We start from the raw sequence: 27,865 nt of genomic DNA, 5'->3' as shown, positions 1-27,865 counted from the left end.
GCAAATTAAAGCTCTAGTTTTACGATTTCTTTTGTCATTTAACGACATCATCATAAGGTAATGTGGCTGCTCTGTGATATCTGTAGTAATGGTTTAATCCTGTCATCATTATGCAGTAAATTAATTGCTTTGCAGTGTGAATAGAGGCTTTACAGGAGCAAAATAATATTTTGTATTGAATTACCATGAACTTTGAGATATAACAGTGTAATTTATACCATAATATAACACAGGCACTCCTACTAAATATAGCACAGTCTGAAAAAAGTCAATGTTGTACAAAATCAGATTGATTTTACAGGATGTTCTTGTTTTGCTCGCTGTCACATAATATACGTACATACATACACAACTAAAGAGAAAAAGCAGTGGGAGTTATTAATGAAAAATATGTTCTCTTATTACACAATGCATTGGTTTGGCCACATTTTATTTGATATTTGCTTTCCCACCCTCAGTTGGCGATGAAGCACCTTTGAGCCCCATGTGTTGACAGAGTAATTAGAAATGTTTTGTGGTGTTTCTAACATCTCTGAGGAGCTGAAATGTATTGACTTAAAGTGTGGATTGCCAAAAGAAACATTTTTGTTGTCCTTCATAGATTGTATAGTATTTACTGTGTGTTTAATGGAATGTGCCTTACATAAATACATACAAAAGTATTGAAATACATTGTAAACAAACATGGTCATGTTCATGGTCACTTATCAATGTATCAGCACACAATAGAAAAAACAACTCTATTTTCAGCAAGCTCTCCAGATAGGTTGATTTCAACACCTGATAACCGCCTGAAAGTGCTGTGCTGGTCGAAAACGATTTATGAGATACGGTTATCTTCATTCTGCAGGTGAAATAAGAAATGATCTGTATGTGACCCTTGAGAAGGGTGAATTTGAGAAAGGTGGAAAAAGTGTGGCACGTAATGTGGAAGTCACCGTCTATCTGTTGGGAGGTGATGGGCAGCTGTTGAAGGTGAGAACCATCACTGGATGTCATTTGTTTCCTGCGTATAAATGAATAAATATGTCTATAGCACTTTTCAGTTTTCAGATGTATTATTTCAATCTTTTCTTCCACTTTATTAACTTAATATGTGTTCAGCTTTGTGTCACTTTTGTACATTTTTTTTATTCCTCTTGTCTTGAAGTAGAAGTGTATTTTATCAAAGAATTATATGCATTGAGCTTGTGAACCATCATTCAAAACATTAAACTTCAGTAATGAGACATTTTTCTGAGTAAAAGAGAATATTTAGCAGTAATTCATACATTATTTAGAAAATAATAATGATTTATATTATAAATCTAAATAATTATTTTAGTAATTATTTTCCCTGCCCATAAGTTCTTGATTACATCAGCAGAGAAATTATTTAGTTTGTTATATGTAATTATTTGATTTTTTTTCAACAATGACACATAATTAGACCTTTTCAACGTAATTTAGTTTTAAGTGACGTCACGAGCGCGCATCACTGAACAGAGCACGGCGAGCATTTGTGCTTATAAAACTTAAACTTTATTTGTTTAAAAAAATATGACCGATCGTTTCGCTAGATAAGATCCTTATTGATCGTCTGGTACCGTTTGATGTGGTTTAAAGCCCTTTTTAAGCTGTACTGAACCTCTCATTTGGACCTTGAACCGTTTGGGGTCTATTGATTTTCATTATATGGAGAAATATCCTGAAATGTTTTCATCAAAAATCTTAATTTCTTTTCGACTAAAGACAGAAAGACATGGATATCTTGGATTATTATATTTGGGAAGTTTATTTGAACGTGAACTAATCTATTTAATTACTTAAAAGAGCATTTTTGGTTTTCAATTTTTGACACAAAATGTACAAAATTATTGTATAATTTTCAATTCATGATTACTTAAAAACATTATGCAAGGTTGAATGGTTCACAATTATGACTAGAAATATTAATAATGTTGTTAGGGTCAGTTTCACGTTCTCTATTTCTCTGTCTCAGGGTCTGGTTTGTTGCGGCTCCGGGGAGCCAGGAGTAGATGAGCACCGCTCTTTTGTCCTGTATCACAGTAACAGCCCTCGCTGGACCGAACAGATCAAACTGCCCATCCCTCTGGAGATGTTTCACGGCACACACTTGCGCTTCGAGCTCAGGCACTGCTCCAGTAAGATTCCGCTATGCTTCACCATGCACTTTTTTTCTTGAAAATTGATTTTACGTCTACTTGTTATTCCACCTTCTGAGATTTTAGACTTTCCCATTATTGACTCATTTCACATAACCACTGTTCTCTCTGTTCATGCAGCAAAGGAAAAAGGTGAGAAGAAGCTTTTTGGCTTCTCGTTTGTCCCTCTGATGCAGGACAATGGGAGACCGCTGCCTGATGGGACGCATGAACTCATTGTCCACAAGGTACTGTGTGTCTTTGTGAATGTCTCTAAGTGTATGAATCTTATTATTATATAATATAAAATAATATGATTATGAAGATTATTATCATTATTTTTATTATCAGTGAATGTTTGTGAGGTCAAAATCCCAGCTACACAACCAAAAATTAATTGTTCTGGCACCATTAACCCTCTGGTGCTGCCCTTGTGACAGTCAAAAATGCCAGAATTGTTTATTTATTTTTATTTTAATGAAATGAATAAACTATATTTTAGTTTGACAATGTTTGTATTTTTAGGGTATTTTTTGGTAGTAAATGTTATTATTATGATCCATTTATCACCTGTTAACCACTTTTCGAGCATAGACCTGAAAATGAAAATGAGAAATGATTACATTTTATATGAAATATATTTTTTGCAAAACATATTTTACTCCAAAATTGCGAGAACCTCAAAGCCATAAATCTAAACAAGTTGTGTTTTCCGAATTTGAGGTTGATATCTCAACAAATGAGCTTTCAGTAAGATGATATTTGGACGCAGTACCAAACGTTTCCACTAGATAAAAATACATTTACAATTAGTTTCCAATGCAGTCATTTATGAACGCAAATAGTAGAATGAAAAGTGAATGACTACACGCGAAAAGTGTGGCGATTTGAAAATTCATACTAAATCACCCCGATGGTCTCACTGAGTATGTGTGTATGTTATTAACTTGTCTTTGAACTTCTCTCTCATAACAGTGTGAAGAGACAGCTGATCTTCAGGATCCTGCTCGGTACCTCAAACTGCCATTTTCCAAAGCCAGCCTCCAGCCAGCCAACAACCAGACAATAAAGAACAGCAAAGAGTCCTTCTGGATTCAGTCATCTCTCTGCTCCACTAAACTCACTCAGAATGGTGAGACAAAGTTCCTCTTTACAAAATGCCATAAAACCTCATTTTTTAAATAATTAAGTTAAATCTGAACTGGGACAAACGCATCAAGAAGAAAACCGATACAATTTCCAGCAAGTAAATAGTCTATTGTAATAAAAACGAACATCTCGGGCAACTGTTCCAAATGATCTCAAATCTATCCAATCCAGTCTGTTGGAAAGCTGTGATTTCAGAAATACCTTTTGTCTTTGTGCCATATGGCCCCGTCTCTGCATCACGACCTTGATATTGTGATATATTGATCTGAGCGCTTCAGCAGGTGAATGTCATGGTAACAGTGGCAGAAAGCAGAGAGGTCTGCGTTTGGACCGAAGATCACAGCGGGCTGAGCCCACACCTGCCTCTGTTGACCTTGGAAGTTCGCCCAGTGTCTCTGCGGCTCTGCCGCGCCTTCGCCCAACTGCACACATATCAACGGCCATCTGGCTGTTATTTAACCGAAGGCACTGAACCCAAGTTAGATTCAGTTTATTTTGCATCTATACTCAGCTAAACTTTAAAAAGCCTGAAGCTTGAGACTGATTATCTTCATCTCTAGACCTTTGAGCTATATTAAACTATAGACAAAATCACATGCGTAAGTATTGTGATATATATATATTCCTTTGTTATTCTTGCATTGTCCCATCACATATAAATGTTTGAAAGGCATCTTTAAAGGTTCATAGACCATTTGACCAGTTGATTTGCCAGAGGTTGATTCACCAATGGTTCATATGATGCTGGTTAATGCACCTGCAGTTGATTTGCCAATGGTATCGTTTTGTACTGGTTGATTCGCCAGCTGTTGACACCAATGATGACGGTTGATTTACCTTATGTTGATATGCCAGTGATTGATTCATCAATGATGAGGGTTGATTCACCTTAGGTTGATTTGCCAGTGATTGATTTATTACTGGTTGATTCGCCAGTGATTGATTCAGCAATGGTTGATTTGATAACAGTTGATTCGTGAATGGTTGATTTTGTACCAGTTAAAGGAACACGCCGACTTTTTGGGACTTTAGCTAATTCAACATATCCCCCAGAGTTAGATGAGTCCATACACACCATTCTCATCTCTGTGCGTGCCATAACTCTGTCTGACGCACCAACTGCTAGCCTAGCTTAGCACAAAGACTGGAGGTAAATGGCTCCAGTTAGCCTACTGCTCAATAAGTGACAAAATAACGTCAACATTTTCTTATTTACATGTTGTGATGTGTATAGTAACATCGTGTACTAAGACCGACGGAAAATGAAAAGTTGCTATTTTCTAGACTGATGCCTATGAACTATACTCTCATTCCTGCGTAGAAATCAAGGAACTTTGCTGCCGTACCATGGGTGCAGCAATGATGCGGTGCAATGATATTACGCAGTGCCTGAAAATAGGCTAACTTCCGTCAACATAACCAACGTGACAACCTGCTTACACAGGGAGCGTCCTGGGGACTATTTTCAGGCGCTGTGTAATATTAACTTTCCTGTATAATAACTTTCCTATAGCTCAAACAGTAGAGCATGGCGCTCGCAACGCTAAGGTCATCGGTTCGATTCCCAGGGAAAGCAAGAATTGACAAAATGTAAAATGTGTACCTTGAATGCAATGTAAGTCGCTTTGGATAAAAGCGTCAGCCAAATGCATAAATGTAATGTAAATGTAATGTAATATCATTGCGCCGCTGCACTCATGGTACGGCACAAAGTTCCTTGATTATTACGCATGAATGAAAGTATAGTTCCTAGCCATATCGGTCTAGAACATAGCAACATTTCATTTTCCATCTGTCTTAGTACACAACATGTAAATAGGAAAATGTTGGCGTTATTTTGTCACTTATTGAGCAGTATGCTAGCTGGAGCTATTTACCTCCAGTCTTTGTGCTAAGCTAGGCTAGCGGTGGGTGTGTCAGACAGAGTTATGGCCCGCACGGAGATGAGAATGGTATGTATGGACATATCTAACTCCGGGGGATACAGTGAATAAGCTAAAGTCCCAAAAAGTCGGCATATTCCTTTAATTAACCAGCGGTTGACACCAATGATGGCGGTTGATTTACTTTAGGTTGAATCACCAGTGATTGATTTATTACCAGTTGATTCACCAATGGTTGATATGACAACGGTTGATTCACCTACAGTTGATTCGCGAATTGTTGATTTTGTACCAGTTGATTCGCCAGTGGTTGAGACCAATGATGGCGGTTGATTCACCTTAGGTTGATTCACCAGTGATTGATTTACTATCAGATGTTTCACTAGTGCTTGAGTCTCCAATGATTGATTATGACAACTGTTGATTCACCAGCAGTTAATTTGCCAACGGTTAATTCACCAACCAATGCTGATGGTTGATTCCCCTGCATTTGATTCACCAGTGATAGATTCATTAATGGTTGATTTGGATTCATTAATTATTCAATTGGCAAATCAACTTTCTGCAAATCAACTGTCAACATATTAACCAGTGATTGATTCATCAACGATTGATTTGATTTGTCAATGATTTATTCACCCAACAGTTGACTGGTCAGCAGGTGATTCATCAATGATCCACCACTGGATATGTTGACAGTTGATTTGCAAATTTTTAATTCTTTAATGGTTGATTCGCCACCTGCTGATATGAAAACTGGGCTGCGTTCAGCCTCGACAAAACGTTGCGAAACGTTTTTTAAACGGAAACGGTGGTGCATTGAACACTCTGTTCTGATAACGCAAGAGTTGCAGCTATGGCAGCTGAGAAGGCCATTCTTTGTGTTCTTTTTGAAGAATTTTCAGAGCCTGATGAAATCGATATAAATACGTGTTTAATACTGCAAAATACGCTCAATATTACAGTCACTGCCCTTGCCATCCAGAATAAAAGGGAACATCCCAACCGATTTGAACTTGAACATACCCCTGGTTTATTGCCAGTGTTTGATTCAGTAGTTGTTCAGTAGTGGTTGATTTGGCAACATTTGATCTGCAAATGGATTTAATGGACCCATCAATGGTTGATTCACTAAAGGTTGATACACTTAACAGGTGATTCTGCAATTGTTGACTCAGCCACTTTATTAATGAAACCCAATTTAAATAGTTTCTTGTGTTGTTTTCAGGTGACATGTTGGACCTGCTGAAATGGAGAGTCAATCTGGACAGAATTGACTGCCTCTCCAAACTCAAGGACATTGATGGCACTGAAATTGTTAAGGTATAAACCACATACAGCAACTTTTACCACTGAAACTGCAGAAATAGTATTATATATTCTTTCCCCAAAAATATTTTTGTCTCTGTAACATTTGATTCTCTCTGTACAGTTTTTACAGGACACTTTGGACACCTTGTTTGGGATTTTAGATGAGAGTCCTCAGCGGTATGGACTAAAGGTGTTTGACTGCCTGGTGAGTGATGTTTTATTCAAACCTGTGAATGGGAATGTATAAAATGTAGACACTGCGATGCTAGTTTCCAGAGATACTCTACATATTTTGACTGCAAACTCATACAAACTCATCCATCTCCTCCGCAAGGAGACAGTTTCTTGCTGTTAATGAGTACAAGATGCTTTCCTCATCTCTCCTCGACTGTGTTACCACGGTTACATGCCAAATACAGCAACTCATAAAATCCATCTTAGACTTCTCTTGCTATAATCCAACTCATGTCCTCATATCCCCTTTATATCAGGCAGAACAAAGTACTTCCAGATCAGAAAGCACATTTTAAATAAACTCTGCATGATTAAGGGTTCTCTTTGGCTGCGTGGGAAGTGTTTTATACAATAAATTTACTTTTTACAAGGCACTCTGGAATACTTTATTCTGATTGGTCAATTGCTGCATTCTTCGGTCCATTATAAAAAATTATCATTGTCTTGGGCAATTAATTTCCTACAGTGCTGTGCTAGTTTCAAGTCTCATATCATTCCACAACAGCCTCTTTTTCTCGTTATAAAATAATTTGAACTGAAATTGATTCACCAGTTGTTGATTCATCAATGATTGATTCACCAGTGGTTGATTCTTCAATGATTGATTCACCAGTGGTTGATTCATCAATGATTGATTCACCAGTGGTTGATTCATCAATGATTGATTCACCAGTGGTTGATTCATCAATGATTGATTCACCAATGGTTGATTCATCGAAGGCCCTGTCCCAAATGGCACACTTCATGTGCACTTTCGGTCTTGTGGACTTACAATGGCCTCTGTATGCGCGTGTCCGTTAAAACCCACGAGACTGCAGGGTGTCCCATTTGTCATTTTAGGTCTCAGAAGAGTGCTCGCGAGCGCCCCCTTTGAGGTCGATATGCGCCTTCGATGCACACTTCTGTCGAGCCCGCACTGGTGCGGGTTACGCACTGACTTCTTCCCGGCAGTCAAAGCGGCATTATGTCATGAAATTGCGGACTCAGAGGAAGACCGTGAGGGTTTAGGGTGCCATTTGGGACAGGGCCAATGATAGATTCACTAGTGGTTGATTCACCAGTGGTTGATTCATACAGTGATTGATTCACCAGTGGTTGATTCATACAGTGATTGATTCACCAGTGGTTGATTCATACTATGATTGATTCACCAGTGGTTCATTCATACCATGATTGATTCACCAGTGGTTGATTCATACAGTGATTGATTCACCAGTGGTCGATTCATACTGTGGTTGATTCACCAGTGGTTCATTCATACCATGATTGATTCACCAGTGGTTCATACATCAATGATTGATTCACCAGTGGTTAATATGTTAATGTTTGATGCACAGTAATTGAATCATCAATTATTAAATCGGCAAATCAACTTTCTGCAAATCAACTGTAAACATATTAACCAGTGATTGATTCTTCAACGATTGATTTGGACTTGTTAAGGGGGTCAGCAGGTGATTCATCAATGATTCACCACTGGATATATTGACAGTTGATTTGCTAATTGTAAATTCCTTAGTGGTTGATTCGTCACCTGCTGATATGAAGTGGTTGATTCGCCAGTGTTTGATTCAGCAATTGTTAATTCGCTAGTGCTTGATACATCAGTGATTGATCTGCCAAACAATTGATTCACCAAAGATTGATACACTAGCAGGGGATTCGGAAACGGATTTGGCAATTGATTCTGCTGAACAGTATTGGAAAATAAACTCTGATAGGAATTCAAAAGGACTTAATTCGCATAAATTATGTTGATATTTTTGCAAAAGTTATCTTACGACCTTACTGAGGTGTCGATTTTTGTTTTCTCCTCAGGTGCACGTTATAAATCTGCTGCAGGACAGCAAATTTCAGCTCTTCAAGCCTGTAATGGACAACTACATCGAGAACCACTTCGCTGGTGCCCTGTCCTACAGGTAAACATTTGGGGTCGGGGAAAAAAACATTCTGTTACAAATCGTAATTGATGAAATTCACACAGAATGTTTTTTCGTTCCATTGCGCTTCTTTTGCATTGTTTTTCTATGTAAACGGGCGCTTGACGGATGTCTTTGACCGCTGTGTTCACGTCTCTTGCGGCATTTCACGCAGAAAATGCAGCGCACGTTTTTAAGATGCCAGATTATTTATATATTACAGATATATTTAAGATTATTTTTTAATAATTCAATATTTAAGGTATTTATATACTTAAACATACAAGAAATCACAATATATATCAAAATGGCAGCTAAATATTATGCAATATCGAATCAATTAATTAAGGTCAATGGCAATTCCCAGCCCTAGTAAACTACACAAGTAAAAATTATGCATTCGAGAATTGTATGAGTTTCAAAACAAATACTGGAGCTCTTGTGGTGTTCAGTTGAAATAGCGTGTCATGCTTCGGAGAGAGTTGCGTTTGGTTATGTAGAAAGATGAAAGGTGTTTTATGTTGAGCTCCAGGCCTTGTATACTGTAACCCGTGGAGTTTCTCTGAGTTTGCAGGTCCTCTCAGCACAGAGGGAGATATATGTCAAGCCCAAAGCACAGCGTAGTCTTGCTTTCATCTGTCATAACCTGTTTCATTTGACTGACAATGCAGTTTTGTCCTGTATGTGTGGTCAGGAAAGTAATGTGTGTTTGTGCTGATGGCAACTATTAAGGGGTTTTCAGATTGAATGTATAATGTGTAATAGATTGACGCTCCTCATTCTTTCCTCATAATATTTTTTCTTTCTTAACACACACACCTTCTGCTTTCTCCCTCCCTCCCTCCCTTCCTCCTCTCTCTCTCTCTCTCTCTCTCTCTCTCTCTCTCTCTCTCTCTCTCTCTCTCTCTCTCTCTCTCTCTCTCTCTATGTGTGCGGTGTGTTCTGGCCGTGCTGTCTGTCAGTAATGAGGCGTTGTGGTTGTGTTGTGTGTGTGTGTGGGCAGTGATGTGGTCTCTCTTCTGTAACGCACTGAGGTGTGGAGCATCATGTCAAAGCTGAGGTGGATGTGGGCGGCTTGCAAAATACTCACTTTCACACTGTTCCCGTCACCCAGTTCCCATAATGCTGTGCCGTGTTTCTGTCCCGTGTCCCGTGTAATGCTGTTTCTTCTTTATTATAATTTTTTGTTTCATTTTATTTTGCATTCCAGCAGTGTAACTTCTGATTTTCAACCTGCTTTGTATTGTTACAATATCAGTAGTATATGTAAATGAACAGTTTACATTTATTGTCAGCAAAACGTGTCATCCGGCAGACTTTTACTCGTATTGACAGAGGATGATTGGGTTTATCAATGAAAATTGGATTGTGCTATGTCTACTTTTTAAACCGCATTATGGTAAAAATGGAACACTATGGCAACAGCTTTCTTAGCTGTATGTGACAGTGTTTTGCTTCGAGCGGAACTGACAGAACAGCAGTTTCTTTCAGTCCCCCCCCCCCCCCCCCCCCCCCCCCCCCATGTGTTTGGCCTAAAACACTGTGTGCGAAATGTTGACTACAAACACAGAGGGGTTTTTTTTGCCTGTTTACTTTTAACCAAGTTTTATTGAAAGCCCATTTTGCCAGTGGCAAAGTACCCCTTTAAGTGTGTTTACATTACTGTTAAAGGCACAATATGTAACATTTTTGGATTCAAATTTCCAAAAACTACTAGAACAATGACTTGTATACTTACATTTTCCCAAATGTTTCTAAGAATGTTTAAATCCAGAGATATAAGCAATTTTAACCAGGACACGAATTGTGTACATGCGTCACCTATCAATGACATCATACCCGCGTTACCCTCGATATCCGGTTTTATTTTGTAGAAACCATGTAAACACCAAAGATGTTTAATATATTATGTGTTTTATTAGACTGGTGAGCCACTGTTTGGATACATTCATCGACAGAAAACGAATCATTGTTATATACCTCAACATAGTTAGTCTTATTGTTTAAATCTGGTTTTCTTGATTTACTGCGAGTACCATGTTTTACCATGCCTAATATCGATCTAGCTCACTGCAGTGTGCAACAAGTGTCTCATAGTAGCCACTGAGCGAACGCACAGAGTAGCATTATAACATAACTTTTAACACACTCAAATGTATCTAATATGATAAAACAGGGCTGCGTTACCCACACATATGCATGAGTGAGAAAAGCAGAAGCGGTCATCTGCGGCATAATAAAAGCTACGCCTTTGTTTTGAATAAGCGACCTCTACCAGCAAAAAATGCATATTGTGGCTTTAAGTATATATTTTTAATATTTACATTTCGTATAATTTTGTGATGCCTACATTCATACTATTTTATTTTGTGTTGTGTACATGTTTGTTTACATTTCTTATAAAGTTTTGATGCCATTTTTATTTTATTATTATTCTTTTTTTTTATTTGTACCTTTTTTCCCCCCTTTTTTTTTCAGTGTATGTTTACATTTTTTGCATTGTGTGCGTTAGGCGGATGTTTACATAGTATTTCAAACTATTCTATTTCAAAAGAGCCAGGAAAATCCCACTTGATATGTTCCCTATAGATTTGTTTCTTTTTTTCGTAGTCTATCTATTTGCAGTTTAATGGTATGTGCTTTGTTACCACACTCACATACATTTTCACACTGCGCTGTGCCTCCCAGCATGCTCAAAGACACACTAAGGTTAATCTGCAGTCAGGATGGATGCTGTGGCGATGACGGTCTGTTTGTCTCAGGGTAGTGAAAAACAGAGCCGCTGGGTTCAAACTGTGTGTCAGTAATCCTGAAGTATCTTAAGTTAATGTAGCTGAGGCTGCCAGGGCGATTACTGCTGTTATCGCTAGTGAATAAACAGTCGAGGTCACTTAATAATATTCGCAAAGCTAAGTAAGCATGAAATAAGAGGTCCGTATTACATTAGTCATTTATGGCACAATCTAGATATAGAAATTGAATCAGATCTAACAGAACAGATTTGAATCAATGGAACAGAACAGACTGAACTGAACCGAGCTGAACTTCAAAACTAAATCAAACAGAACACAACTGAATCAAATCTAATTGAACAGATTTAAATTCATAATTGATCTAAACAGAAACAAGTTGAACTGAACTGAACCAAACTGAAATGAGTCAAGCAAAACTAAACTGAATCGAATCGATCTGAACAAGGCTGAATGGAACTGAATCAAACAGAACAGAACAGAAAGCTGAACTGAACCATTTCGTATCAAATTGAATCTGACCACAAGTGAATTTAACTGAACTGAACAGAACACAACTGAATCTAATCAAACTGAACTGAACTGAAGGCTGTGTAGTTCACCTAATAGATTCATATTAACAGTCAGATCTTGGCGAATATAAATTGGATAAATAATATATGAAAGATTACTCTTAATTATGGTTGGATTATTTTCAAGGCAGTTGATTTTATCGCAATCACAATATGAGGTGTTGCAGTGTGTTAATTGGATTTTAAGTGAAATCTTTAGGGGGGATGAGAGCTGGTATTACACTGGCTGACATTAATTGCAATTCCATGCTGGGAATGTTAACATTTTTCTCCTTATGGCCAAATTACTCTCGTGGGCTTCCAAAACCAACAAGAGGCACTTAAAAGACCCAGTTTTCCTCCAATTATTTTTTCCCCATTTGTAATGAATCACAACATTTACTTTATAAAATAATGTTGCATTAGGCAATGTGGCCAAATATAAGAGTTAAACCAAAAGTAAACTATCCTCACTATTATTTATTCAAGTACTTTTTTCCAGGTTTTCCAAGATTTTGACCCACTGTAGACGCCGCCCACAGATTGTGAATATATGTACACCTTTACCCGCACTGTCCTTTTCAGACAGATCTTGATGGATTGGACCCTAAGGACGTTTTAAACTATTTTAATGAGTTTTGACTGGCAACAGAGACCATTAAACCAGAGTCTATTTACAAAGTTTCCTGGCTGCTGCATTAATTATTCATGAAGACCTGTGCTCTCTAACTCCATTGATTCATTGTCACCATCACTTGAAATATCTCAGACTTTTCATCGCCTGAGTGTTTAAGACTTCTCATGGGATACAGTGAACCGTTAAGGACCTTTATTGATCTTGGAACAGCATTCAATCGGCCAGAACCCTCTGATTCTAGGGGTCGGTTCCTAAACTTTACAAAACCTGTTAGGTGCATGAGCAGGAATACTTTAAATTCCTGAGAGAGGTTCAAGGATGAACAACTTGCTTATCAAATGTTTTTGTTGTTGATGAAAATACACTAAAAATATTATAAAAATTATATTCACAGTTACTTACACTCACCTAAATGATTATTAGGAACACCTGTTCAATTTCTCATTAATGCAATTATCTAATCAACCAATCACATGGCAGTTGCTTCAATGCATTTAGGGGTGTGGTCCTGGTCAAGACAATCTCCTGAACTCCAAACTGAATGTCAGAATGGTAAAGAAAGGTGATTTTAAGCAATTTTGAGCGTGGCATGGTTGTTGGTGCCAGACGGGCCGGTCTGAGTATTTCACAATCTGCTCAGTTACTGGGATTTTCACGCACAACCATTTCTAGGGTTTACAAAGAATGGTGTGAAAAGGGAAAAACATCCAGTATTTGGCAGTCCTGTGGGCGAAAATGCATTGTTGATGCTAGAGGTCAGAGGAGAATGGGTCGACTGATTCAAGCTGATAGAAGAGCAACTTTGACTGAAATAACCACTCGTTACAACCGAGGTATGCAACAAAGCATTTGTGAAGCCACAACACGCACAACCTTGAGGCGGATGGGCTACAACAGCAGAAGACCCCACCGGGTACCACTCATCTCCACTACAAATAGGAAAAAGAGGCTACAATTTGCACAAGCTAATGAGGCAAAATGTTGCCTGGTCTGATGAGTCTCGATTTCTGTTGAGACATTCAGATGGTAGAGTCAGAATTTGGCGTAAACAGAATGAGAACATGGATCCATCATGCCTTGTTACCACTGTGCAGGCTGCTGGTGGTGGTGTAATGGTGTGGGGGATGTTTTCTTGGCACACTTTAGGCCCCTTAGTGCCAATTGGGCATCGTTTAAATGCCACGGCCTACCTGAGCATTGTTTCTGACCATGTCCATCCCTTTATGACCACCATGTACCCATCCTCTGATGGCTACTTCCAGCAGAATAATGCACCATGTCACAAAGTCACCATGTCATTTCAATTTGATTTCTTGAACATGACAATGAGTTCACTGTACTAAAATGGCTCCCACAGTCACCAGATCTCAACCCAATAGAGCATTTTTGGGATGTGGTGGAACGGGAGCTTCATGCCCTGGATGTGCATCCCACAAATCTCCATCAACTGCAAGATGCTATCCTATCAATATGGGCCAACATTTCTAAAGAATGCTTTCAGCACCTTGTTGAATCAATGCCTCGTAGAATTAAGGTAGTTCTGAAGGCGAAAGGGGGTCAAACACAGTATTAGTATGGTGTTCCTAATAATCTTTTAGATGAGTGTACATGTTGTGGCAAGACTGTCGAGTCCATATTGTAAAAGGCTGTTTGCACAGCCTTTTACGTGTACCATATATGAAAATGTACCATATACATATAAATAATGCTCAACTGAGACATTCACATTGTTGAAAATAAATAACCACATTCCTAGCTTAGGATCGTTTGGAAGATAATGTTATTTGTAGTCTATCCTGTATCACTCTTCTCTCCTCGTCATCTCACTAACACGCCAGTGGGCGGGGCCAAAGTTGCAATGATGAAGTAGGTGTTGATTTTCTTCTGCAGAGGCGGTCTTTCACCTCTCTAGCACTAAAAACTAGTGAATTAAAAAAAAAAACAAGAACATAAAGGTATCGAACAGTGTATCGTGGGCATGCAAACATTCTTCCTTTCCCTGCAGATGTTATTTTAGAGGCTCTGTAAAATCTTGAGCACTGCCTATAAATAATTTGTGATATTATGCGTGTTCCCTGCAGGACAAACCGAAATGTACAACATACAGACATAAACGGCAAACTTTAACAAACATTGTTTTCTTGTTCCTGATGTCTAATATTCACGGCTTTTGTCTGCAGGGATCTGATCCGTGTGTTGAAGTGGTATGTGGATCGTATCATTGATGCCGAGCACCAGGAACAGATCCAGCAGGTTTTGAAGGTGAGAACACTAACATGTGCTTCATTCAGGATGTATTTTACAGTATGCATGCAAATCTATGAGGAAACATATGCACCCCATCTCTATCATGTTGGAATAAACCCTCACCCCCTGCTGGTTCTCCGTCCTGATCTTCTAAGCTTCCTCCCCAGCAGCTATGAATACCCTTGATGCATCTGTTCTGTTCCTCTCCAGCCTCTCTCACCCACAGGAACTTCTTTTCTTACCCATCATGCAATTAAGCTACAAACATTCCGTCTTTTCTTTCTTTGCTTTTATGACCTGCCGTGGGACCACCAGGCACATTCTCCAAAAGCATCCACACTCGTTTGCACCCTTCAAAGGTGTTATTTGAAAGCAATTCCCACTTTCTTACCTTGAACCCTTCAACCCTCTTTGGAGACAATGCGTTCCATTCATCTTTTGGTATTTTTACTCTTTCTGAGTGAAATGTTTAATACAGAAACTGCACTATACACAATGTCTGCAGATTTATTTATTTATTTTCAAAAAGTAATAAAGAAACCGCTTATGCATCCCAATATATTCTGTATATTAAATTAAAAAAAATTATATTAAATTAACCCTGTAAAGCCTTCTCTACCATATTTGATACAAATTTCTAAGGCTTATAAATGATCAACATGATCAAAGATTTTGTCTGGTTTTCCTCCACGAGTGTGAGCTTCATATTCTCACATTATGAAACTATATGAGCAATAAAAGCCTGGTGTATCAAATATGATACTCAACAGAAAACACATATGCAAAGTCTTTTTGTTATATTTTGTAAGTTTTTTTCTGACTTATTTCATATGTCAGGCTTGAAAGGGTTAAGAAATCATTTTAAAATATGTTTTGGATTTTTTGTTAGGATTTTTTAAATGTGATTTTAAATATTAATTTTATTAACAGTTGTTTGATATCATATGGCCCACAGGCGTCAGAGTACTTGTTTAAGTACATTGTGCAATCACGGCGCTTGTACGCGGCGGCCACCGGAGGCCAGAACGAGGAGGAATTCCGCTGCTCTGTTCATGAGCTCTTTAAATCCATCCACCTGTTCCTGTCTCATGAGAGTAAGGGCATCAGCCCCATCACACACACACAGGTGAGACACTCACACACACACACCCTTATGCCTACACTGGGTACAAGTTCACACACTTCTTATACGAAAAGTATGTACTTGCTATGTAGTAAGCTGGCATTCCAGCATTTGAGCATACTATACCATCATAAAATTGCATCTTTACAACCTAAAGTGGCTCCGTTTCAAGAAATCCAGTTTCCTTTTTGTTCTCAGCAAATATCTGACCAACCATATTTTAGCAATTGGACCAACAGAAATAATTGTTTCCGACAATTGTTATTCCTGTATCACATGCTGCATTAAAAATCGTTTGCATAAAAACAATTTACGGATTATGGTCTTTTTAATTGGTGACCTCTGACCTAGAAAAAGTGGTTGTGGACAATGTTAGCAGAAACACCATCCAGACATCTTTGATCCAGACATATTTTCAGTGTATTTATGATTTGTAATGCACTAATTGTCGCTTGCCTGTAAACTTGACTTCATATGTCAGTGTATGTATGTATATACACAGATCAGGCATATCTCTTCATCACGGCACCTGTTAGTGGGTGGGATATATTAGGCAGCAATTGAACATTTTGTCCTCAAAGGCTCATTGATGCACGTGGGGAACGAAGGCTGGCCCACGTGGTCCGATCAAACAGACAAGCTACTGTAGCTCAAATTGCTGAAGTTAATGCTGATTCGGATATAAAGGTGTCAGAATACACAGTGCATAGCCGCAGTGTGATGCTTTGGGCAATGTTCTGCTGGGAAACCTTGGGTCCTGCCATCCATGTGGATGTTATTTTGACACGTACCATCTACCTAAGCATTGTTGCAGACCATGTACGGTGACCATGAAATGGTATTCCCTGGTGGCTGTGGCCTCTTTTATCAGGATAATGTGCCCTGTCAAGAATGGTTTGAAGAGCACAACAATTTTGAGGTGTTGACTTGCCCTCCAAATTCCCCGGATCTCAATCCAATCGAGCATCTGTGGGATGTGCTGAACAAACAAGTCCGATCCATGGAGGCCCCTCCTTGCAACTTACTGGACTTAAAGGATCTGCTGCTAACATCTTGGTGCCAGATACCACAGCACACCTTCAGGGGTCTAGTGGAGTCCATGCCTTGACGGGTCAGGGCTGTTTTGGCAGCAAAAGGGGTGTGGCATGAGCGTGGCATGGTTGTTGGTGCCAGACGGGCCGGTCTGAGTATTTCACAATCTGCTCAGTTACTGGGATTTTCACGCACAACCATTTCTAGGGTTTACAAATAATGGTGTGAAAAGGGAAAAACATCCAGTATGCGGCAGTCCTGTGGGCGAAAATGCCTTGTTGATGCTAGAGGTCAGAGGAGAATGGGCCGACTGATTCAAGCTGATAGAAGAGCAACTTTGACTGAAATAACCACTCGTTACAACCGAGGTATGCAGCAAAGCATTTGTGAAGCCACAACACGCACAACCTTGAGGTGGATGGGCTACAGCAGAAGACGCCACCGGGTACCACTCATCTCCACTACAAATAGGAAAAAGAGGCTACAATTTGCACAAGCTAACCAAAATTGGACAGTTGAAGACTGGAAAAATGTTGCCTGGTCTGATGTGTCTCGATTTCTGTTTGCACAAGCTAACCAAAATTGGACAGTTGAAGACTGGAAAAATGTTGCCTGGTCTGATGAGTCTCGATTTCTGTTGAGACATTCAGATGGTAGAGTTAGAATTTGGCGTAAACAGAATGAGAACATGGATCCATCATGCCTTGTTACCACTGTGCAGGCTGGTGGTGGTGGTGTAATGGTGCGGGGGATGTTTTCTTGGCACACTTTAGGCCCCTTAGTGCAAATTGGGAATCGTTTAAATGCCACGGCCTACCTGAGCATTGTTTCTGACCATGTCCATCCCTTTATGACCACCATGTACCCATTCTCTGATGGCTACTTTCAGCAGGATAATGCACCATGTCACAAAGCTCGAATCATTTCAAATTGGTTTCTTGAACATGACAATGAGTTCACTGTACTAAAATGGCCCCCACAGTCACCAGATCTCAACCCAATAGAGCATCTTTGGGATGTGGTGGAACGGGAGCTTCGTGCCCTGGATGTGCATCCCACAAATCTCCATCAACTGCAAGGTGCTATCCTATCAATATGGGCCAACATTTCTAAAGAATGCTTTCAGCACCTTGTTGAATCAATGCCACGTAGAATTAAGGCAGTTCTAAAGGCAAACACAGTATTAGTATGGTGTTCCTAATAATCCTTTAGGTGAGTGTGTGTATATATAGTTAACAGTGTTTGAGTACAGTACTTCTTTTCAGCCCCACCCACATTTGTTGTGCTACCATAGCAGCGTTCAAAGCTCAGTCAGCCCATGGAAAGTTAAGTCAGTCTTGATATACACAAACAGAGATGCATGCTGTGCGTGTTAAAAGCCTGCCACACACTGTCACGGCCCGTGAGCTTGAGCTAGGAGTCAGCTGAGCCGCCTGTGTCCGTCGGGCAGAGAGACCCTCTCCCGTTCTTTTCGAGATTCGTTTCGTTCCGACGAGCGTTAACGGTGGCACAGTGGGGATGCGCGCACACATTCTCACATTCACTCACACTGAACTCGCACACAGGTCTGTTCTTGTTATGGCGGCCCAGCAAGAGAGCAGATTTCAATTAACGCAGCCAAGAAAACAAAGCGTCTTTGGACACCGCGGCATAATCCAAAGCACATGCAGGCGACTGGATCTGTGCCAGATTCGTGTCAACACAATATTTGTGTGTGCGCCTTTGCTTACATCTGTTGTTTGACGTCCCCTACCGCACCAGAGGAACATTTTCCCACTACATCAATGTGCAAATGTGTTTGGAGGAAGATGATAGCGTATTACAGTGACACAAATGCTCAAAACACACAGATACCGCAGCACATTACACATATTATTAAAGTCAGCATGAAACGGAAGTTGCGATGGTCTTTTCTTCCCTATTGTGACGTGTTTTCAAGTGAAACGGCTTCTTGAAAAAGAAAGCATTTAGTGTGGGACTTGATTTTGTCCATGGGATTGGATGGTTGTGGTTTCAGAGAAGAGATGATGCAAGAGGGAGGGGAAGTTATTTTGATTCAAGATTATGATGGAACATGAATTTTTTAAAATAACGATGTGCATGGATAAATCATTTATAGTAAATACTGCAATATTCCATTAAAAAGAAGAATTGTCCATTTTGATTTCATGTTGACTTTAAACTTTATCTCTTGGGCACCAACTAATAACTTTGACTGGGTTTTTTCATTTTAAACAAACACTCGACTCAGCGACTTGTTTATTGGCATTTTCTCAGGCCGTGTTCCTGAGATCGTTCCCGACTGTGTGCTGCGAGCTGCTAAAGATCTTCAGCATGAGAGAGGTGGCAAATCTGGCCCGTGACACGCTGAGCAGCCTGCCCGCCCTCACGCACAATGACTGCCCCCTACAGGCCGTCAAACTGCAGTGCATGGCCAAGACCGTGGAGAGTCCTCTTTACGTCAACCCGGGTAGTTGAAAATGAGAAATTATTACTGAAAACACCATGAAATCAGGTTTAGGTCTATTAGAGGCCATCTAAATGCTAGTGTACACTATGTCTATGCTGTTTTTAACCCTGTAAAGCCTTTTGACAAAATATTTAAAAAATATAACAAGATAAGTTTGCATATGTGTTTTATGTTTTGTATAATTTTTGATGCATCAGGCATTTATGGCTCGTATAGTATGATATTGTGAGAATATGGAGCTCATACTCGAGGAGACAAAAACATACATTTTATGGCCCAAAGGGAGCAAAAATGTGCATTTTGGTGCAGATGTTGTTGTATATATGGCCAAAAAGTAAGCTGAAAATCTGACAGCTTGTTATTTAAATCAATAATCTTTAGTATAGCAGACTACATGCATAACATGCATATAAATATCATTGTCCCTCTATATCTCCCAATAATAATGTCTTATTAAGATGATATCAAAATGCTTATTGTTATGATCAAAGCTCTGTAGTTTTTATTGTGGGGGACGAAACATAATGCAATGCAATACAATGATGATGATTCAGAAATGAACTTCATTTTGCTCGGAAATACTCACGTTTAAAAAAAAAAATGGTTTTATGGATACTCATGTTAATCTGCTTCAGTCCAGAAAGTATTTATCATGAAATATTACTAACAATATAAAAGTTATTCTTATGTTTACCTTATAAAAATCAGGAAATTACACAGTAAAGACATGAATCATGACCTGAAGGTGGACATTTTTACAGTTACTGTATCTTTTTACTAGCTAAAGAGTATTTAGAGTCCTTAGAAATTTGATACAGTAGTTTTTCTATGGTTAAGATGCTTGAATCTTATGTATGTGTGTTTGTGTGTTGTCAGAGTCGAGGTGTGTGTTGTTACCTGTAGTTCTGCATCTGCTGCACACACACCTGCAGGAGCAGAGGGAGCTGGTTCTGTGTGCCAACATCCTCACCAGCATGCTGACGGCCAACACACCCGCCACGGTCAGACTCGCACTAAAACTGCTGCTACAGTCATTTCCCTCACTCTCGTCTCTATTTATTAGTTAGTTTCTAGCTCTTGTCCTTTTTTAATTTCAGTTTTTTCCCCTTTAGAATTGCTGGTGAGATTTGGTACTTATTTTAGTTGCTGATTTTGTATAGAGAACATGTAAAATATATATTTAATATGTTCAAATTAGGGTTTATTATAATGTATCTTAAATAGTAAATATATAAAAATGTAATATCATATAATTCATATTTAAATGTATATATTATAACTTGAGTTTTGAATTAAATTGAGTTTCACCTTAGTATGGCTGGTGAGATTTACATATTTTAGTTACTGAAAAAAACTTGTTCAAATTAGTTCTTCTTCCTTCATATAAAAATTATAATAAATTATCTAACCAAATATTTTTTTAGAAATGTAATATATCGTTCCTCCTGACCTGTAGGCCTATGCAAATTACACAATAAGGGAATTTGATTCCTCAAGCTATTTGTTTAACCTAAAACTGATGTTTATTCAGGGATTTTCTCCTCTACCACAGCAATATAATGGAACTTTTGTTAGTAAATATTGATATATGTGCTAAATTAACTGTAATTTAATTTGATTCATTTGATCATCATATTACAAATTCAAAATGTAAACATTTAAATAAATTGACAGCCCAAAATGTTAAAAAAAATGTAATATCAATATAAAAAATGTAATATCATACAATTGTTTAATTTATTTTTTTATATTTAAATAAATGTTTGATATATTAATTTGTATATATATATATTGATATATTAATTTGAATATATATCAAAATAAAATAAAAATAATAAAATGTATCTCCCTGTAGGAGTGTGGAGTGTCTGAGGAGGTGAATCAGGTCATGGACAGTCTGTCTGGAGTCTTACTAAGAACTATACTGGAAGTGACCAACCGACCTCAGCCTGCTGCCTCCTCCCTGCGCCTGCAGTACCAGGATGTCACCGTGCGTCTGACCTTTTCCATTGACCTTTTATGTTTACTTCGGGGAAAGTATTTCAGTATATTGAATAACACTCAGATGTGTTTGTGTTTCAGGGTGAATTCGTTGCCTGTTTGCTCGCGTTGCTACGGCAGCTAAAAGATAAAGAATACCAACAGCTTCTCAGCAGATTTCCCACTAAAGATGAACTAACGGTAAAATCATTTAAAAAACATTACCAGAGCAGCTGTTTCACTAGCATACTCTGCTGTGATAATAGTGATTGCTGTAGTCTAACTGTACGATCTCTTACACTGGTTTCCCAGAGTTTCCTCCTGCAGTTATTCACCGTCTTCAGAATACTTATCCGACAGGATATGTTCCCAAAAGACTGGACTGTCATGCGGCTGGTCGCTAATAAGTAAGGGTTTGGAAATCAAGGCTTGAACTGATTCCTTTGTAATCTCATTCAACCATAGAAATGTTTCATTGCTTGACGTTTCTGTTTGTTTGTGTTTAGCGTCATTATTACCACCATCTTGTATCTCTCTGATACCCTGCGCAACAACTTCCTTAATGAGAAATTTGACTTCAAGGTAAGGAGATTTTCCATTTATGGATTCAGTACGTTTAAAAAATTTATATATGTAAAGACAAAGACATTTATATTATAATTCAAAAGCTTTTAAATAGTGCTGTTCTTTTCATCTTTCTATTCAGCAAAAAAATAAAAAATATTCCACAAACAGATTAAGCAGTTTTCAACATTGATAATAATAATAATAAGAAATGTTTAAGCAGCAAATTAGCCTATTAGAGTGATTTCTGAAGGATCGTGTGACACTGAAGACTAGTTATGGAATAAATTAAATTTTAATGCTGGGCAATCAATTATTCGCGATTAATCACATCCAAAATAAAAGTATGTATATATTTAAGAAAATGTTATATTTATATATAAAATATGTATATTTATATATAAGATAAATTATATATACACAGTATACACATGCAAATATTTCTTAAATATACTTTTATTTTGGATGCGATTAATCGCGATTTGCCCAGCTCTATTTAAAACATATTGACGTAAAACATTTATTTAAAATTGTAATATTTCACAATATTGCTGTGTCTATTGTGCTTTGATTAAAAAAATGCAGCATGTGTGAACATAAGAGACTTCTTTCAAAAACATAACAAAAATGAACGACCCCAAATGTTAGTGTCGCCTGACACTTTTCCCTGGGAATCGAACCCATGACCTGGATGTTGCTAACAGCAAAAGTTCTCAAATGTAATTTTATTACAGTCAATATATTAATATCTGTCAAACATCTGCACATAATCTTCATTCTCACCTTTTAAAGGGTTAGTTCACCCAAAAATGAAAATTCTGTCATTAATTACTCACCCTCATGTCGTTGGACACCCGTAAGACCTCCGTTCATATTCGGAACACAAATGAAGATATTTTAGTTGAAAGCTGATGGCTGAGAAAGGCTTCAGATAGGCCTCCATTGGCATTCAGTACACTTATACTCCCAAGACCGATAAAAGGCACTTAAAACGTCATTACAAAGTCCATCTCACCACAGTGGCTCTACAATAATTTTACGATGCGACGACAATAGTTTTTGTGCGCAAAAAAAAAACAAAATAACACCTTTAACCAACTTGTTCTCGACTTCCGCGTGTGCCTCCACGACGCATGCGCGAGAATATGACGTAGCGCCGGCGTTCGGGAATCCATGAAATACACACTTTAACCCCATTTTGAGAACTACGCCGAGACCTAAAGCACGATCAATGTAGAATCCAACAGCTGAGATACGCGCGTCTTCCTCTGCTCGTAAACAAATCGCTTCTGGGTCATCTGTCCGAGCGCCGGATCTGCGTCATATTCTCGCGCATGCGTCGTGGAGGCATACACGGAAGTCGAGAACAAGTTGGTTAAAGGTGTTATTTTGATTTTTATTTGCGCACAAAAACTATTGTCGTCGCATCGTAAAATTATTGTAGAGCCACTGTGGTGAGATGGACTTTGTAACAACGTTTTAAGTGCCTTTCATGGATCTTGGAAGTGTCAATGTACTGAATGCCAATGGAGGCCTGTCTGAAGCCTTTCTCAGCCATCATTTGTGTTCCGAATATGAACGGAGGACTTACGGGTGTCGAACGACATGAGGGTGAGTAATTAATGACAGAATTTTCATTTTTGGGTGAACTAACCCTTTAAGTAAAAAAATAATGCTTTATTAACATGCAGTTGTTTAAATACTACAGATTAAATAATTCATTTTATGCTCTCCTGAGTACTGGAATACCAGAGAAAAATTTGCATATACTATATAGAATTTACTAATGATTGCCTTTAACTATGTCATTAAATATGTTAATATATTCAGACGTCTGTGGTACACTGTGTACGTGTGAAAGCAGTAGATCTAAAAGCCATGATCTCACATCTACACTATAAAAATGGGCTTCTGACATCTAAATTAAATAAAATATTTAGTATGACACAATCAACCTGAGTTCAGTAGGTCACACCAGGAGAAGTCATTTTTAAAGGTCAGATAGAAATATTTCCTTAGGCTAAAACATTGCCATTCTTTACAGTGTGCTGTATGACATCAAAAATTACTGCATAGGAGAATTCTTTCCTGGTGCATCATGGGAACATGATAAACGTGTGCCTGCAATGCAGATAATCATAGTCAGCATTTTAATTAGCTGTCTTTTTATCTGTAGGTATGGGAGTCCTATTTTTATCTCTGTATAATATTCATCAACCAGCCTTGCCTCCAGCTGGAAATGTTCCCGCCCTCCAAGAGGAAAAAAGTCCTGGAGAAGTGAGACCCCTTCCTGTTCTTTTCCTTTATGTGATCAGAATCCTACCGAGAATGAGATTGAAAGATTCTGTGTGTAAAATAACACGTAATTCTACGTAATGAGGTGCTATTACTAGCAGCTGGTTTAGGGATTTATTGTATATTGGCTAATTAGTTTTATACAGTACACATTTCGCAAGTTGCATCATGGGAAAAGTGCTGTAACATTACCGCATTGGCCATGTCTGAAATCGCATACTCTATAGAGTAGGTACTTAATTTGAATAAGTACTTACTTTGTGAGCACTAAAAAAGTATGAGTGTGTGTAGTATGAATGTAATCTGGACATACTACATTCGGCATATTGCCAAATTCCTCATGGGATAGTAAAGTGTCAATCGCATGCACACTTCAGAATCTCGCCAAAAGTAGTAGGTCATCCAGTTGCTTTTTGCCTACTCTTTTATGAGTACTGTGAATTCGGACATACTACTTTTGTCACACACTGTTTTTTGCCTACTATATAGTAGGGAAGTATGCGATCTTGGACGCAGCCAATATCCTTTCTATTACCGCAGAATTGATATGATTATGTTTGTGTTTTTAAAGGTACGGTGACATGAGAGTGATGATCGGTTGTGAGATTTTCAGCATGTGGCAGCATTTGGGTACGTCTTTCAGTAGAAATTAGCATTTAGCATTTATGGATTCACATGACCGTTGCATTTAACCCTTGTGCACTGTTCGATTTCTGGTTACACTCCTTATGGTCCGGGTCAAGTTGACCCTAATTGGATTCAATACAATTCCCCAAAAATCACACTATGGAAAAACACATTCAATCAGGTACAAACAATTAACTTTTAATATCAATACTTTTCACACATTACAAAGAATAAATATCTGAATTTACGATTTATAAAAATACTTTTAACCACTATTTTTAAGATTGGCCCTTAGGACACTTGCCTTTATACATTTAGAACAATAATGTCTTAGTCTAAACCTAAAGTAATCTTGACCAACTATATAGCATTTTAAAGCTTTCAGACTCTAATTTTCATATTTGGTGACTGATTTTCAAAAGAGATGACAGAGCTGTAGATAAATAACGTTATATTCGTCATTTGTAATGCGGTGCCAAACTATAACGCGCGCTCTGAATCTTTCCATATGTTATTTATATGCATTTTAGAGATTGAATTCAAATCAAATATTAACATTACTGCCCAAACTACTTCTGAATAGGATGTCTACTTCATAGATATTTTGAAAAGTATGAAAATATAACGTTCAGATCACTCAAACCATATATGGAAACCGAAGAGTCTACATGTCATCTAGTGGAAAACGTTGGTACTGCGCACAAAAACATATTTTTTTGAGATTTCAACCTAAAATTTGGTACAGAATTTGTTCAGTTATTTAGCTTTGATTTTCTTGAGGTTTTGGAATTGAACATGTTTTGTAAAATATATATTTTATATAAAATATAAAAATATATATGTTATATATTTTACATGTTCATAAACTTCTATAACTTGTTTTAAACTTTACTTTTACGACTTATACAGTGATGGCTGATTTCAAAACTGCTTCATGAAGTTGTTAATCTCAGCAAGACAGAGTTGAAGAGCTCTGACATACAACAAAGTGTTTTGTATTTTGTGTCTGGACAGTTGCTTTTGAATAGCTGTCCTATATGGGTCAAATTGACCCACAAACAGCAGGAGTGTATACAATTTTGATATACACATTTCACAACGCATCAGCATGATGAAACTTTGCATGCATGTTAATGACCCTAAACGAGAAAAGGTCACACAATTTCAAGAAAAACAATGTAGGTTAGATAGTATTTCAGATAGATTGAAAAAAGAAATAATAGCTAATTTTTACCATTTGTGGCATACAAAAAATATTTCTGTATTGAAAAAAATGGGGAAAAGCCTTTTTTTAGCTTCATAGGTTAGTAAAAAAACTAAAATAACAAAATATAACCAATAAATGTTATTATTTTGGGTCTCTACAATTGCCTTTGAACATTAAAATATGCGTGTCAAATTGACCCGTGAACATCACGAACGTAACAGTAAATGTGTGTGTATATGTCAAAACACATCAGCGTGTTGAAACTTTGCATGCATGTTCATGACCCTAAATGAGAAAAAGTCACAAAATGTAAAGAAAAAAAAACATAGGTTAACTGATATTTCGGACAACTTAAAAATCAAAACGGGTCAAATTGACCAGCAACATAACACAAGGGTTAAAGGGTTAGTTCACCCAAAATTGTTCCAAACCTGTAAGACCTTCGTTCATCTTCGGAACACAAATGAAGACAAACCCCTCCAAAAAATAACAGAATTAATGACAGAATTTTCTTTTTTGGGTGAACTAACCCTTTAAGAGCGATATATGGTGTTGTCTTCCAGGTGACTATAAGTTGAATCTCATTCCTGCCCTAATTGGCCCGTTCATGGAGGTGACTCTGGTACCACAGATGGATCTGCGGAACGTCCTCATCCCCATTTTTCACGATATGATGGACTGCGAACAGCAACGGAGCGGCAACTTCAAACAGGTGCTGAAATTGCAGTGACATAAACATCTTTCAGCGTGCGAGAGCAGCGTGATGTTCATGTCACAGTAAATTATGTGCGGGCACCAGAGTAAAACGCTGTGGATGCCAGAAATCCAGCTTGTTTACCAAGATCGTGACGCTTTTGAATGGAATCATAATTTTAAAAGAATTGTCTGAGTTTGAGCTACTCGTGTAGATGTAAAGTTGAACTACATTAAATCATTTATTTTCTAAATCATTTTAAAGGGGCCATGTCTGGGTTTTTTGATTGTTATTTCAATTATTTTAGAGAAAGCCCTTCAAAATAGTGATGAAAATATTGCAGATATAGCCTGGATTGGACATGGTGCAGGAAACCTTGACTAACATTATAAGTGGACTTAAAAACATGCTTAAAGGAGGAAAAATTATATTTTTGATTTGTCTGTAAAGGTGGAGGCCAAACTAATAGACAAACTAGATGGTCTGATGTCAGAGGGCAAAGGAGATGAGACCTACAGAGAGCTCTTTAACAACATGTGAGTCCTAATTCTTTCTCTTTTTTTAACCCTTCCTCATATATATATATATATATATATATATATTCAAATAGAAAACACTTATTATAAATATATATTAAATAAATGTATGTTAAATATTTATTATATTCCAAAATACTACAGTTTTTACCTTATTTTTGATCAAATGAATGTAGCTTTAGTGAGCATAAAAGATTCATTTCAAAAACATTCTACTGATGGAAGTGTATAAATATAAAACAATTACGTATTATATAAGTGCTGTCAAATCGATTAATCATGATAGTTTTTATAAAATGATAGAGAGAAAGTTTTTATAAAATAAAAAATAAACGTTTAGTGTTTACATAATGTGTGTGTACTGTGTATAATTACTATGTATATATAAATACATACACATGCATGTATATATTTATATATTAAATATGTATTATTTATTTATATCATTTATATTTTATATATATATGTGTGTGTGTATATATATAGTATATATTCAGTATATACATGCAAAT

General features: G+C 37.6%; 1 protein-coding gene across 1 annotated transcript in view; it reads left to right on the top strand.

The window, feature by feature from the left end:
• The window catches only part of dock4a (dedicator of cytokinesis 4a), a 67,931-nt gene that overhangs the window by 18,633 nt on the left and 21,433 nt on the right, over window positions 1–27,865 (top strand). Inside the window, exons 13-31 of the mRNA XM_079808963.1 lie at window positions 851–975; window positions 1,982–2,144; window positions 2,286–2,392; window positions 3,120–3,276; window positions 6,405–6,499; window positions 6,609–6,692; window positions 8,540–8,640; window positions 14,759–14,840; window positions 15,781–15,951; window positions 19,258–19,450; window positions 20,327–20,451; window positions 21,306–21,440; window positions 21,533–21,631; window positions 21,743–21,837; window positions 21,937–22,012; window positions 24,171–24,271; window positions 24,861–24,919; window positions 26,687–26,835; window positions 27,268–27,353. Coding sequence (XP_079665089.1) covers window positions 851–975; window positions 1,982–2,144; window positions 2,286–2,392; window positions 3,120–3,276; window positions 6,405–6,499; window positions 6,609–6,692; window positions 8,540–8,640; window positions 14,759–14,840; window positions 15,781–15,951; window positions 19,258–19,450; window positions 20,327–20,451; window positions 21,306–21,440; window positions 21,533–21,631; window positions 21,743–21,837; window positions 21,937–22,012; window positions 24,171–24,271; window positions 24,861–24,919; window positions 26,687–26,835; window positions 27,268–27,353 — 2,203 coding nt within the window. The remainder of the gene's footprint in view (window positions 1–850; window positions 976–1,981; window positions 2,145–2,285; window positions 2,393–3,119; window positions 3,277–6,404; window positions 6,500–6,608; window positions 6,693–8,539; window positions 8,641–14,758; window positions 14,841–15,780; window positions 15,952–19,257; window positions 19,451–20,326; window positions 20,452–21,305; window positions 21,441–21,532; window positions 21,632–21,742; window positions 21,838–21,936; window positions 22,013–24,170; window positions 24,272–24,860; window positions 24,920–26,686; window positions 26,836–27,267; window positions 27,354–27,865) is intronic.

The sequence above is a fragment of the Gobio gobio genome (assembly GCF_949357685.1).
Source record: "Gobio gobio genome assembly, chromosome: 25".
Taxonomy (NCBI): Eukaryota; Metazoa; Chordata; class Actinopteri; order Cypriniformes; family Gobionidae; genus Gobio; species Gobio gobio.
This window is presented reverse-complemented; position numbering and strand designations above follow the sequence as displayed.